General features: G+C 45.2%; 1 protein-coding gene across 1 annotated transcript in view; it reads left to right on the top strand.

Annotated features, from left to right (window-relative positions):
- The window catches only part of ADCY8 (adenylate cyclase 8), a 230,879-nt gene that overhangs the window by 197,819 nt on the left and 17,222 nt on the right, over positions 1-15,838 (top strand). The window contains exons 14-15 of the mRNA XM_061172242.1: positions 5,274-5,432; positions 14,939-15,085. Coding sequence (XP_061028225.1) covers positions 5,274-5,432; positions 14,939-15,085 — 306 coding nt within the window. The remainder of the gene's footprint in view (positions 1-5,273; positions 5,433-14,938; positions 15,086-15,838) is intronic.

Below are 15,838 nucleotides of genomic sequence, written 5' to 3'. Positions count from 1 at the left end.
AACTGAATAACTGGGAAAGCTCATCCTGCACATATGGGGAGCGATATGCCAAACACCTCTTCCTCCGAGGCAGGTGAACATCCCGAACGTTGGACAGAAGAGAGCAGACAGTCAGGTGCCTCCTACCTCGTGCCTGCTTCACGTGCAGCCCTGAGATTTGGGCTTTGCCTCAGCATCTCCATTTAGAGCAGAGGAAGTCACACCTGTGCACGGAGACAGAGATTAATGTGGTCAGGTCTCCAGTCACTTACTTCTAGGTCTGATAAAGACAGGCACTGGAATTGTGCAGCTTAGAAAGAAAGACCCAAGCCTTGGAACGAAATTCTTAAGTTTGCATCCCAGCAATGGTGCTGGGAGAATAGGTGACCTTGAGATGCTCAACAGCCCAGACCTGCCATTTCTTTACCTGCAAAGTGAAAAGTCTAATAGTTATCTATTGAGAGTTGGAGAACAGCTGAATGAGGTCATAGACATAGATTATAGGGGTTAAGAGCCACAGCTTGGAGTCAAAATGCCCTGAGTTCAAATCCCAGCCTCTATTTGTGAGTCCTTGGGCACCTGACTTCACCTTACTATGCCTCCATTTCCTCAGCTGTGAAATGGGTATAATAAAGTACCTACCTTGTTGAGCTGTCGTGTGAGTAAATGACCTTCAGTGCTTACGAAGTGCTCAGAACAGTGCCTGGTCCAAGGCAAGAACTCGGCCAGTGTTAGTTATCTTTCTGTGACAAGAGCCTGGCACAAAACATATGAACAATGTGTATCAGTTCCCTTGGTACTCTTTTCATGTAGCCAGTTCCTAAATGGTTTGGTAAAAATTAGGAGAGTGCACTTCCAAATCAATTGACATTTCTTGAGCAAATGCTGAAGAATGTTCGCTTTTAAAAACTCAGTGTCCATGCCTTCATTTTGCTTTGCTTTTCTCTTCATGTCTGCTCTGACCACACGGTGTTGAAATGATCTCTTTCTTTTTTGTGCTCTCCTATCACCACTCAGCTGACAAAGAGACTGTTTTGCTTATCTCCATATGCCCAGCCCCTAGCACATAGTAGGTACTTAGTAAACTGAAACGGAATACTTTCCTTCCATGGACGTCTGAAAAATATGTGACGCATGCCTTCACGAGACTGGCTTTGTGAAGAGATAGGACTGTACTTGGACTAAAATATCTCTTTATGAACATGCCTTAGATGCAGTGACCTGCAGTCAAAATGTAAAGTATGTTCTTGTCTTGCAACTGGAAAATTCTTGCTTAAGTCAACTTCTGAACTCCAGATTTCCCTACTCATAGTTCTGATTTAAATTCAATCGGATGAGAGTATTTCAAAAGGAAAGAAATTTTAAAAATTATCTCTTGCTTTAACCAATACTGCATTTTTTAAGGGTGGAAACGAAACATTTCATATGGAAAAAATTGTGGATAAAATCCTGTCCTGCAACTTGACAAATCAAAACTCGATGGTCTTGAGTCTGGAGGGGAAAAAAAATGAAAGCATAGTTTCGATCGGATTTCATCCACAGACACCTTAAAGTCATAGTAATACTCGATAAATCTACATTTTAGACATTTCCGAATTCTTTTACATCCATCATGTCATTTGGTGCATACGATAGATCGTATGATAATCCATGTCTCGTATTAAACGAGATGAAGGCAATTATCCTCATTTTTTAGAAGGGGAATCAAAATACAAGAAGGTGAATGAATTTCCCACAGTCTCACAGCAACATGGTAAAACAGGACTAGCGTTCTTTTATACAACCTGCAGCCACCACTTACGTTTTTAAAAGTTTATTCTTCTGCAAAATTTTAAACATATACGAAAGTATGTAAAATAGTATAATGAACTCACAGCTTCGACAGTCACCAACTCATGTGCAGTCTTTTTTCATCTACATCCCTATTTATTTTGCTCACTGCTCCTTCCCAATTATTTTGCAGCAAATTCCAAATGTCCTATCATTTCATCTGTAAATAATTCAACATGCATCTAAAAGAGAATTTCAGCCTAATCACAATACTATTAACACACTTTAAAAAATAAAACAGTAATTCTTTCATATGTTCAAGACTTTAAGCAATGTTTCAATTTCCTAATTAGTTTATATTTTTTTAAGTTTGTTTCAGTTGGGATCCAACTTAAGTCCATATATCGCCATTGGTTGATATGTCTCTTATTTCTTTTTTAATCTATAGGACCACCCTCCCATTTTTTTTTTTTTTTTTTTTGGCAATATTTTGTGAGAGCCACTGACCTCTAGAATGTCTCTCAGTCTAGAGTTTGTTGATTGCACCCTTTATAGGGGTATTTAACACATTTCTCTGTCCTTTGTTTTTCCTATATTGGTAGTTATATCTAGAAACTTGGTGAGATTCAAGTTCAATTTTTTTCTGCAAAAAGATTTAATTGGTTAATTTCGTGAACTACTATTAAGAGGCATATAATGTCTGCTTATCTCCCTTTTGTGATATTAGCAGCTATTGACGATAATAACCTACATTCATTTATATTCTAGGTAGTGATATTCCAATTCTATCAATATTTCATAATTTGCTAGCTGGAATACATTTTTAAAGAGAACCTTTAAGTACAGTTCATAAAGCAAAGGCAGGGTAAATGCTTAATTTACCTATAAATTTTTTCCAAGTTTACCAATAAGCTAGTTCCTGAGCATCATCAAGATGCAGTCAATGGGGTTTTGTTTTTTAAGTGTCACTATGAGCTTTTGCATTTTAACATATTTCTTTCATTTCCATCCATTGCAATTATTATTCTTATTAAAGTTCAACTTGTCATATCTTTTTTTTTTTAATTTAAATTTATTTATTTATTTGGCTGTGTTGGGTCTTCGTTTCTGTGCGAGGACTTTCTCCAGTTGCGGCAAGCGGGGGCCACTCTTCATCGCAGTGCGCGGGCCTCTCACTATCGCGGCCTCTCTTGTTGCGGGGCACAGGCTCCAGACGCGCAGGCTCAGTAGTTGTGATGCACGGGCTTAGTTGCTCCGCGGCATGTGGGACCTTCCCAGATCAGGGCTCGAACCCGTGTCCCCTGCATTGGCAGGCAGACTCTCAACCACTGCGCCACCAGGGAAGCCCAACTTGTCATATCTTTGACAGTGGGGTGGTCTACTCCTTTCAACATAACCCCAGTCTCTGGTAGTCTACTTGCTTTCTGGTACCAAAAAATGTTCCAGGCTTGTACATTTTCCTCCCTAAATTTCAGCCTTTTCTGCAAAGACTACAAGGTCCCTTTTGTAGGAATTGATATTTTGAAACCACAGTCTGGACACTGAGATTGTTCATTGCTACTAGGTTTTCATTGTTTCTAGACCTTGATTTCAGTAGGCAGAGCTAGGAAATACATATAGATCATAAGTTCATAGTGATACTTTCCAATTTTCGTAGGACAATAGACTTTGGACTTAACCTCATCAATCTTATATCTGCATCTCCTTTTTCCCTTCCCAAAAATTCGAGTTCTCAGTGACACCAACACAGTTATTCATTTGCTTTATCCTACAATTCAGATACCATAATCTAACAATAATACTACAAACACCACCACCTACAAGGTGATTGTTATAAACGCTTTTAAGATTCTTGTTGCACTCTTTCTAGCCTCAGAGTATTTCTCTCTACGAATGTGCCATCAAATTATTGTGTTAGAAGGCATTTGTAATAGTTCCCCTCTGTGTGGTTGTACCTGTAGCTTCATTTGTTTGTTTGTTTTCACAGAGCTTTTAAAAAATCCATTTAGTTTTATAATTAAGTAAAATATTTCCATGATTCAAAAGTCAGGTTTATAAAACAAGATATCATTTAAAAAGTTTAAATTCTATCCCTATTTCCCCTCCCCAAGCTTCCCTTCCTCATCTCATCAGTAATGATTTTTTATGGGTTTTTTACACCTCAATTTTTTAATAAATAAATTACGAAATATATATGGAGAGAGAGAGATGTAGATATATCCTTTCCTTAGATCAATAATGGCAAACTCTACATGCATTTCTCCACCTCAGAGGCCAGCCCATCAAAGTACGTACAGAGAAATATTCTTTGTTTCTTTTTATAGCTGTATATAATAGTTTATTCAACCAACAGAATGTACACTTGGATTGTTTCCAGCTTTTGCTATTACAAATTCTGCTGAATGAATAACCTTGCACCTCTGTTTTCTCATACTTTTGCCATCCACTGAGATTTGCACGTAAGAGAAAGAAAAGAACTAGCTGAATTTTTTTAAGCCCTTGAATTCAGGGCATCTAACCATGTGTTTAATGGTGCAGCATATTGTTCATTTTAATAGTTAAAGTCTTTGAAATAATGACATTTCCCAAAGCTGTGGTAAATACAGTTTGTGAAATTCTTCAGAAAGGAAGCTCTCCACTTTCCAATGAAAAGGGATGCTAGGACAAGAGGGAACTAATGGGTATTAAATACCTACTACGAGTCACATGCTCTACCTATAACTTCCTAAATAATTCCTATTCCAGGCTTGCCTGGTCATGAGTGTTCATCCCAATCTTAGAGATGAGGAAACAGAGATGTAGGTACTAGGCCAGGTTACAGTGCTTGAATGTGGGACCAGGACTCTAGGCCATATTGGTCTCACAACTAGATCCACTATCCTTCCATTATTAGCTCATGCATTTCTTCCTTATTGCCTCGACTGAGCTCAGACTCTAGAATTGGACTCTGGGGTTAAACTCAAATCCTGGCTTCCCCACTAATGAGTGTGTGACTTTGGTCAAGGGACTTAACCAGTTTGCTTCAGTTTTCTCATCTGTAAAATAAGGATCTATAGTAATACCTTCCTATGAGGTTTGCTGTATGGATGAAAGGAGTTCATATATGTATATTCCTTAGAATAGTGCCTGGTACCATCCAATGAGTGTTAGCTGGCTTTATTATTGTAACTTATTTGTTGAGTCAACAAATAGTGACTGAACACCTTCCCTGTGTGCCAGGCACACTGCTGCATGGTAAGGATGTGACGCTGAGCTGGTGAGAGGACCCCTGACCTCATGGCACTTACAGTACAGTGGAGGGCACAAACAATTACAAAATCATAGGTGCCATAATCCTGGGAAGGGGAGGGACACAGCCCTATAAAATCTATCACATTCTGACCTCTTCATGTCAGGCAAAAGGCCTCCCAGAATGTTCAGCTCAGGCTCTGTTTCGTCTGTGAGGGGCTCTGGAGAAGCCTTGTCCGCCTCCCACGTGTGTGTGCCTGAAACCTTTCCTTCCCCTTCTGTCCCCTGACCCGCAGCTGGAGTACACAGCACGCCTGGACTTCCTCTGGCGAGTTCAGGCCAAAGAGGAGATCAACGAGATGAAGGAGCTGCGGGAACACAATGAGAACATGCTCCGGAACATCCTGCCCAGTCACGTGGCCCGCCACTTCCTGGAGAAGGACCGGGACAACGAGGTGAGCCCAGGCTGGCCTGGCCCCGGAGGACGGGTCGCCGCGGGAGGGCTGCGATTGGATGCACTGGTCACTGATCCCAAGCGCGGGGAGGATTTCCCTGTCCTCCTGTGAGCCCACGAGCGTGGAGACCAGGCCAGCCACGTGGTGCCAGGCCGCCCAAACTGTCCAGCCCTGTGAGATACACACATGGCCTCCCCAGCATCCGGTACCTCATGTGTAAGATGGATGTAGTAAGATCTCTAGGGCAAGACTGAATTGGAATTTTAAAGTTTTATGCGTGTGTGTGTGTGTGTGTGTGTGTATAAAACAATTCCAGTTCGGGGTTATATAACCAAAAGGATTGAAAGTAGGGTCGCAAGGAGATATTTGCACATTCATCTTCATAGCAACATTATTTAAAACAGCCAAAAGTTGAAAGCGCCCAAGAGACAAATGGATAAGCAAAATGTGGTCTATACATAGAGTGGAATGTTATTCAGTCTTTAAAAAGAAGTAGAGACTTCCCTGGTGGCACAGTGGTTAAGAATCCGCCTGCCAATGCAGGGGGACACGGGTTTGAGCCCTGGTCTGGGAAGATCCCACCTGCCGCGGAGCAACTAAGCCCGTGCGCCACAACTACTGAGCCTGCGCTCTAGACCCCGTGAGCCACAACTACTGAGCCCACGAGCCACAACTACTGAAGCCCACGCGCCTAGAGCCCATGCTTTGCAACAAGAGAAGCCACTGCAATGAGAAGCCCGCGCACCGCAACAAATAGTCGCCCCCGCTCGCCACAACTAGAGAAAGCTGGCGTGCAGCAACGAAGACCCAACGCAGCCAAAAAAATAAATAATTAATTAATTAAAAAAAAAGAAAGAAGTAAATTCTGACACATGCTACAACATGGATGAAGCTTGAGGACACTAAAATAAGTGATATAAGGCTTAGCCTTTGACCACAAAAGGGCAGCTTTCTCTGAGCAAAGCAAACTATAAACCTTCCAGGAAACTGAGTCACAACAAACATTCAAAAAGTATTTATAAGGCACAGGCTGTGGGAGAGGCACCATGCTAGCCCCCTAAAAGGCTCTGGGACTCTTGTGGTGAATTAAATACACAAGGACTTGCCGTCATGTAGCTTATATTCAAGCGGGGGCAGACAGATAACAACCTAGTCCAGAAACACATTGTGAGGGCACTTCACATTATGACGGGTGCTCTGATGGGTGAACAAAGATCACCTGCTGGTAGCAACTGGCCAGGGCAGGTGTGGTCAGGGGAACCGCTCAGAGAAGGCCACATCTGATCTGTGGCTGAATGATAGGAAGGACCAGGTCACACCAAGAGAGTGGGGAAGAGGCAGGACTATCCAGGAAAGAGAGAACAGCGCAAGCAGAGGCACAGGGCGAGGATGAGCTTGGGGAGAACAGGAAGGCCAGGGTAAGAAACTGTACCAGTTTCCCAAGGCTGTTATAGCAAACACCACAAACTGCATGGCTGAAAACAACAGATATGTATTCTCTCACGGTTCTGGGGGCCAGAAGTCTGAAATCAAGGTGCCAACACCAAGCTGCCTCTGAAGTCTCTCGAGAGGAATCCTTCCTCCTCTTCCAGCTGCTGGTGGTCCCCAAGTGCTCCTTGGCTTGTGGCCACATCACTCTAATCTCGGCGTGGGTCACATGGCCTTCTCCCTCCTTATAAGGACATGTGTCCTCTTGTCTTATGAGGGCTCTTAGATTTAGGGCTCTCTCTATAATTACATTTGCAAAGACCCTGTTTCCAAATAAGGGCACATTCTGAGGTTCTGGGTGGACATGAATTTGAGGGGTACACTATTCGACCCATCCCAAGGATGAAGGGTAGTGAGTGATATGAGGAAAGCCTGGGCCAGGGCCTGGCAGTCAGGTCTTATGGACTATAGTAGGGTTTGAGACACCCTTTTAAGTGCTACGGGAGCCTTTGGAAAATTTAAGTGTTCCCTAATCTGATTGGCTGCTGATAGAGTATGGATAAAAGGGTCACAAGCCCAGAAGCCAGTTAGGAGACTCTAAAGGAGCCCAGGAAAGGGCCTGATGAGGAGGCCTAGGATTTGGCAGTAAAATGGAGAGAAGTGGATGAATTCCGGGTACCTTTACAAGTTGGAATCAATAGGGCTCCATAATGGAGTGGATGTGGGAGGTGAGAAATGAAAAAAAAAAAAAAAAAACCATTTGGCTTACACTTCAACCACCTAGCAAAAGGTAACTCAAGAGGGAAGTGAAAGATGCCTTTAAATGCCTGAACAGTTATCCCATGAGAGGGACTGGCCTTACTCAATGAGACTCCAGAGGGCAAACCTAGGGCCATGGACAGTCCACAGGGGATATCTCTGTACTCTGCATTATGAGGAACCTTGTGATGATGGAGACCCGCGAGGGCAGGGACCACATCAGCCTTGGTCACCACTGATCCTCGTGGCACAGTGTACCTCCCCTGTGGCCCTGCACATTAAAGGTTTGTGGAAGAACTGGAATGGTGAGTTCCCTTGCTGAAACTTTCAAGTGGTGAGCGGAGAGCCCTTGCCGAGGATGCTACAAAGGCAAAGTCGGTTATGTGGGAGACTGCACTAGGACCACCCTTCCAATATGGATTTTCAAACTAAGCTGAACAGGGGATGCAAAACCCATAGGACAAAGGTCACAAACTGGCTGCCTCTGAGACAGATCTGATCAGCAAGCCAGCAGCTGGGTGATTGGTTGGCTTGCGTATTTGTTTTAACGGGTAGATTTGTTGCCTTTAAGCATGGAATGGGCTCTCCAACTCATCCATCCTTATCCTGACACTTATGTGACCCACTGATCCCCTGAAGACATCTGGGTTTGTGACCTTTGCCTTAGGGTAGAACTGGGGGAGACCTACAGCATTCATTTCCCGTCCAAGCATCCGCAGAAAGACCAGTGGGAGAGAAGCCAAGGGCATGAGTCATGTGCTGCTTGAACAATCAGCTCTTGATGCACTCAGGCCCTTGAGAGTCTCTTGGATGCAGATTAAGGCACCAAACGCCCTCAGCAGATGAAGTTTTCTGGAACTGGGTTCAGGCCTGGTTTCCTTAAGGCTACCTAAGGTCAGGGGATTTGTTACAAGAGCTTCTTAGCAAAGCCAGGAAAGCAGAGAGAATGTCGTCGTACATCAACCGTGACCACCAGACAGAGCAGATGAAACACTGGAGCCCTCAGAGGGAAGATCCAAAAAGATACGAAAGGAAAGCTGCTTTCAATCAAGACACCAACACAAAGAGATATTTGGAACCAGTGGGGAAGAGCAAGAGGGCACTGGCTTCATCCTGAAAGGAAGGAAACCAACCAGAGATGCCAAGACCCCAGGTCATCAGCTGTTATTCGGGCCAAACCCCCACTGAGCAAAATAAATGTCAGGTTCAGCCTTAATCCCATGTATAAGACATTTTCAGTAGAAAGTCTTGCCAAGCTTATTTGTGGTTTTATAAATATTTAAACAGTTCATACTCGACTAGGCTTAAACAGAGACAATTTTCACATTGCCTGGAGAATCTACACATTATGATGTAATACCATTTTCTGAACACCTACTGTGTGCCAGGTACTAAGACAGGCAATGGATGAAAATGATCTTTCATTCTATTCACAACCTTAAGAGGAGAGTTCTGTCATCCCCACGTTAATGATGAAGAAACGGGGGTTCAGAGAGGTCCGTGATGTTCCTCTATTTAAGCTATGGCTCTAATCCAGTCCCTCAGATTTCTTCCATCTGTGCCACGTTACCCCCTTACTGTGCTGCTACCCATGCTGCCCCTGGGAGTTTGTCCAGATGAGGCAGTGTGTACGTGTGTGTATGATGGTTATGGGAGGTGTCTGTGTGGCAGGACTTGTACTGTGTAGGTGTTCGGAAGGATTGGGATGTGTGTAAATAGGAATGTATGTGTGGAAAACTTCAGTGTTTGTGTGTCTGTGTGTGTGTGTGTGTGTGTGTAGGAGACACAGGCAGAGTACTGTAAGATGTGAAGGGGTGACAGGCAGAGGCAGGACAGCTGTAGCCTGCAAGAACTCCCAATTTCGTGCTCTGTTTCCATAAGAGGCATTTTTAGCTTCTCCTCTTGCTACAAACCTGAACTGTGATACAAACCTCTGAATATCTGATTGGGGGACGTCTGTGAGTTTGGGTTCCAGCTTTCATGGGGCAACAGCAGTGCTCATGGATGTAGGCAATAAGGAGATAAGAATGATTATCCCTATTTCATCGATGAAGAAGCTGAGGCTCAAAGAAGTAAAGGAACTTGCCCAAGGTCACAAAGCTAGTGCGTAGTGAGCTGGAATTCAAGTCCAGGTATGTGTAACTTCAAAGCCGAATTTTGGGTTTTTTTCCCTCCACCTTGCTGTTAGGGCGTGAGTGGCAGAGAAGGGGGAGCGGTGACAAGAGATGACTCAAACCATCCAAGCATAGGGCAGTGGACAGAGCCTTGCCCTCCGGAGCATCCTGTCTGAGTCTGTTCCAGCTGTGTCACCCACACAGAGGTTCTGGCAGCTTCTGCTATACCCCTGGACTTGTGGCTTAGAATAGCACTCACCACCCCAGGCAGGGGCTTTCTTGCTGATAAGGCCAGCTGGGCTGGGTCATCAGTGTCAGGCAGGCTCTCGCTGAGTCCCAGGAAACCTGCTCACTCATCCTGGCTTATTAGACCTGCTGAAAGGACACTGACAAGGGCAGCTGTCTCAGGTGCTGGACAGTCCGCACAGCACAAATTCCATCTCTGCCACTAACTAGCTGTGTGACTTGGGGCAGCTTACCCAACCTCTCTGAGTCCATTTTGTCATCCAGCTGATGAGGAAATAATACCAACCTTGCTGAGTTGGTGTGAGAAGTCAGCTGGGTAAGAGCACGTGAAGTGTCCAATGCAGCCGGCTGTAAGGGGGGCTCAGTAGAGAAAAGTCATTTGGTGCACTTGAAAGTCTCGTGCCTTGCATTCAGTCCTGGCTCTTCCTCTCATGATTTTGTGACCATGAATAAGCGGTGAACCTCTCCGGACCTCATTTTCCTCATCTCCAAAGTAACAGCACGTCCCAACTGTACGTTACAACCTTTACATGTGTTATTGTGCATAAAGGGCTTAAGTGGGGTTTGGCACATTTTACGAGCATTCCGGTGGTTGCTATTATTATTTCTGACAAATATGAGCCATCATTACTTTTTCTACTTTTTCCCACTCCCAGCCCCACCTCTCACCCACTCATTCAGTCATTCGTCCAGCAAGGATTTCTTGAGGGCCAACCACATGCCAGGTGTTAATTCTAGATCCTGGGGTTCAAACAGCGAACAAAGAAGGCAAAGTCCTTTCTGTTATGAGGCACATGTTTTCCTGGAAAAACAGACTTTAAAACGAATAAATATGTAACATAGAGCCTGGTAGTGCTAAGTTCTGTGATGGTAGAAGAAGCTAAATAAGGCAACAGCATGTGTGAAAAGGGGGTTTTACACTGGGGGGTCATGGAAGGTCTCTCTGAGGACATGACGTTTGAGTGGAGACCTGAGGATGCTAATAAGGACAACAGTCTCAGAGATTGTTTCTCCCCTGCAGAGAGGTGGCTTAACTTAGTATAAGACACACAGGGCTTGGAATCAGACAGGCCTGGGCCGGTGAAGGACTGGACTCTGGTTCCCTGCGCAAAGAGGAGACCAAAGTCTTCATCTTGGCTTCTGAGTGGGGGGCGGAGGGGGAAGCGTTCATACACTCAGAATCCTCTGCGAAGCCCAAACCTGTACATCCAGCAGAGGCGGATGACGATAAAACAATAATAGCCTTCTATACTCATCCATCCCTCCCCAGTTTACAGTGTTTTTATCTTCTTTGAACCCAAAATAGAAAGAAACAGATGGCACACTCAGAGTGGTTGATTGGAGCAAGTCAATTGATGGGGACATCTTTAAAGGTGTGGGCAGGTGGCTGGAGCTCTCCCATGTGCCCCTCCAAGTCCCCCCACCCCCTTCTCCCTGCTGGCTTGGAGGGGGAGGGGGCCGACCTGCATGGGCCACGTCAACGACCCTGCAAGCCCTCTGACACCCAGCTGGAGGTCATCAATGCGGGACACTGGGTAGAAGATCCGAGGGAGGGGGAAGGAGAATGAGGTCATGTAATGTGCCTGGTGTCCTTATAAGAAGAGGAAATTAGGACACAGACACACATCGAAGAGACACCATATGAAGACACAGGGAGAAGAAGGCCATGTGTAAGCCATGGGGCGCACCCTCAGGAGGAACCAACCCTGCCAACACCTTGATCTTAGACTTCCAAGACTCTAGAACTGTGAGAAGATAAACTTCTGATATTTAAGCCACCCAGTCTGTGGCACTTTGTTACGGCAGCTTGAGCAAACTAATACAATAGGAAGCTGAGTAAGCAGAGATTTTCTTCCCACCGTATCACAGCCATTTGGAGGGTGCGGTCCTGTAGGTTTGCTTGTGCAGGTTCTTGGACCCACACAGCAGACAGTCAGACTCCTTCTGCAGTATCACGCCATTGTTCAAGGCCAAGGTGAATGGCCCAGCCTCAGAAAGCCATGTACCACTGCTCTGCTCCTTGGCTGCAATCCGCACTGCCCCCCAACCCAACCCAATCCAGCTGGTCACCAGCCACCTCTGCGCTTTTGAACAAGGACTAATGAAAGCATCCATTCAGATCCATCTACACTTAAGCTCAAGTCAACTGATCATGAATCAGGGACACCATCTTTCACCCAGCTATGCAGAGTGACGAAGACCCTGGACGTCTTTACCTCCCTCTCTTCTGCTCCCAACAGCATGATCCCAATGTCTTAACTCCTCCCTGTTCATTTTCCTTATCTGTAGAGTGGGTATAATAATCGTACCTACTTCACAGGGTACTTGCAAGGGCTAAAGCATTGAATTCATATGAAAGTGCTTCATAAGCTTTAATGTTTCCTACACAGGCTAAGGAGTCATTAACTCAACAAAATGTTGAGTGTTTACCTCGTACCAGACCCTGTATAAGGCATGCATTACATTGCGGGCGTCCAAAGCATACTAATTGGATGATTTGAATGCACTAAGATATAAATGGCATGGAGTCTTTGCCCTCGCAGACTCCACACATAAAGGAAGAGATGGACATTTTAAAGGCAATAATGCAGGTGGCGAGGGCTCTGTATAGAGTTACCCAAGTGCTGCCACAGCCCGAGTCAGTCTCCTGCCCCTATCGGTGAGTCTGGGAAGGTTTGCAGGAAGACAGGGTACCTAGGTGGCTAGTGAAGGCAGAAAACAAGAGTTAGCCTGGTTAGGGATGCTAATTCCAAGGAAGGAAGGACATATCCCATCCAGGGACAGATAGTAAAAATGAAAGCATTGAAGCGTGTGCGTCTTCATTTCGCTTCTTCCAGAAGCATACCTTCAGACAAAGATTCGAGTGCAAGTAATTTGCTTGGAAGTGGTCCCAGGAAACCCACCCAGGTAGACAGGAGAGTAAGAAGAAAGGTAGGGAAAGGAAAGTAACCCATTAATGAGGGATTATCAGACTAGTTACCTCTGTGGGCGACTGGAGCTGAATCCCAGTGGAGAATTCGGACAATGGTGTAGAAAGCATCCCTCAGAGTTATCTGGCCCAAGGCGTGAAGTTGCTGAGAACTCTACACCTGTTCCCATCAATCATTTGTTAAGAGCAGCTCCTGATGGGGCATTAATTTCCTGGAGCTTTCAACCTGCAGCTCACATGGGCAGAGTGCCCTCTAGTGGCCACAGAAAAACTCCATGCAAAGAAACGCAAGGGCTGGCTGACTGCTGGACCTTGGAAGAGAGAAAGCAGGCAGGGCACCTACAGCATCCGCTACAGTGGGCACAAAAAGTACAAATGCTTCGGTGTTTCTGGGACACAAGGTCCAACACAGGGAATTGAAGGCAATGAAGCTGAAGAGACAGGAGGAGGGGAGTGCAGGAATATGTGAATATATGTCATGCTGATGTGTCTCAGCTTTGTCCTGAGGGCAGTTGGAGGGCTTTAAGAATAGGAGAGCCATGGTCAATATTGTATCATTGAAATATCACTCTGGCTGCCATATGGAGCATGCCTTTGGATGAGATAAGACCAGTCCTGAACCCAGGACAAGGTTCTCATATTAATAGCCAAGGAGGAAAACAGAAAGGGCCTGATAGAAATGATGGGAGGGTTAGAAAAAAATATTTAGGAGACACAAAGAAACCCAGGCAGCCTTGATAATTTATTGAATCTGAATATGATGGGGAAGAAAGAGTCAAGGTTGACTCTGAGGGTTTCTAACTTTGATGACTTGTCAATGCTGGTGCCACCAACTGAGTCAGAGAATGAAGGATTAGGAACAGGTTTAGGTGGAGAGGAAAAGCATTCAGGTGCAGCATTTATGATTTGAGGAGTGCAAGGGCAACCCAGCATGAGACACAGGAGCTTGAAGCCCAAGGAGAACCGACTTGGAAATAGGATTTTAGAGGCTCACACATGAAAGGCTGAGAGTGAACGAGATAGCCCAGGGAAGTATGTAAACTTTGAACCACGCAGTGAGTCAAGGACAGAACCATAGCAATCACCAACATTTAAGACAGTAGATAAGCAAAAAATAAATCCTTGAAGGGGCCAGGCACAAGGAAAACAGATGCGGTATAACTAGAGCATAGACAGTCAGGAGATTTATGAACTTGGGTGTGATCACCACACCAATTTGCAGGGATGTCCAGGAAGACTTGGACAGGGATTCGTGTAGAGGTTTTCCCATTTTGGCTGGCAGTCTGACCTGCTCCAGTTTCATTTCATTTCAGCCTGAGATGTGAATGGACATGGAGAGAAGTAGGAATAGGCAGTGGAGAAAACTAGTTTGAGAAGTTTGGATGAGAAAGAAGAGAGAGAGGTTGGTAGTCACAAGTGTCTGCAGGCTCCAGGGCACCTTGTACTTTTTCTTATAGGAGACACTTACAGGAAGTGGAGGAGGAGAGGAGAAAGAAAGAAGAAAGAAAAGGATCACTGTAGGAGGACGTTGCTGAAGAAGTTAGAGGGGGATCGAGAGATGAGGAAGAAGCATTGATCTTCATCAGGAGAAGGGAAAATGCATTGTCCGGAGTTGAAGCAGAAGAGATGAAAATACAATGAACTACCTGATTGTATGAGTATGGAACGTGAGAGCCTCAGAGACAAGATCGTCTACTGAGGGGAATCAAGTGCACAGGGAAATTAAGGAGAGTGGTGTGTGTTGGGACTAGCCACTGGGGAGAACAGAAAAGGAAGCTGACCAAGGACAGAATGATGGGCAGGCAGAACTCTGGGCCCAGCTGAGGCTGGAGACCATGAATTATCGATGGTCGCGGTCCGCATGGTGATGACGCTAAGGTGTCGATGAGATGGTGTCAGAGTCCCCATTCTCTGTCCTCTCTGTGGGTACCTGGGCATGGCTGCAGGTGCAGATACACACAGAGAGCATCACTGCAGACCCTCACCTCTGATGACTGTTTCTGGCTCCCTCTGTGTGTCTCTCTGTCCAGGAGCTGTATTCTCAATCCTATGATGCCGTTGGGGTGATGTTTGCCTCCATCCCAGGGTTTGCAGACTTCTACTCTCAGACTGAAATGAACAACCAAGGAGTGGAATGCCTACGCCTGCTGAATGAGATCATTGCCGACTTCGATGAGGTAAACAGAAGCCTGAGAAATTTACAATCACAAATAAGCATCCGTGTTGTCATAGCATTGTGTTGTTCATTGTAACCGATTTCTGCACTTAAAGAATTCCAGACTGCATTGTAAACACAAACATGTATCATCTAATTTAGTTAACACAATTATCACACAAGATAAACCCTGTCTTCACTCCTGGAGGATCAGGAATGTAAGCTTCAGAGAGGCTAGAAACTTAACCCAAGGTCACATAACTCGCAAATGGCAAAAGCAGGACTTGATCGGAGGCCAGTGCTACGCAGGCAGTGGCATCACAGAGACTGGGCACTGATGGGGACATTTCTCCATCTGCCCAAATTACCAAAGATAAAAGCATCAGTTAGCATTTGGTCAGAGACCTAATCAAAATATAAACATACCCCAGATGGTACTTTCTTCTTCCAGTTTCCAGGAACAAGGGGGATGCTCATGCTGAACTTTATTTACATTAATAGACTTAGCAGGAGTGGGTCTTCCCCTCCTCACCCCCCAGCTTGAAGTAGGACACCTGTGTCCATCCACATGCCTAAACCTGAGATGGGAAGTTAGTGAGTAATTGGGGAAATGCCAGGGAAGAAGCCAAGCAAAAAGGTGGGTTCAGCTAACGTCTAGCCTCCTCAGCCTGATCCCCCAGGGAGCTCAGGAGTATCAGTGGTACCACAGAGTGGTCGCCATTGAGGCAAGGCTTTTGTACACCTGTATTGGTCAGCCATTGGCCATGGGCTGCCC

The sequence above is a fragment of the Eubalaena glacialis genome, chromosome 17 (assembly GCF_028564815.1).
Source record: "Eubalaena glacialis isolate mEubGla1 chromosome 17, mEubGla1.1.hap2.+ XY, whole genome shotgun sequence".
Classification (NCBI taxonomy): Eukaryota; Metazoa; Chordata; class Mammalia; order Artiodactyla; family Balaenidae; genus Eubalaena; species Eubalaena glacialis.
Note: the sequence above shows the minus strand (reverse complement) of the source record. Positions and strands in the feature narration are given on the sequence as shown.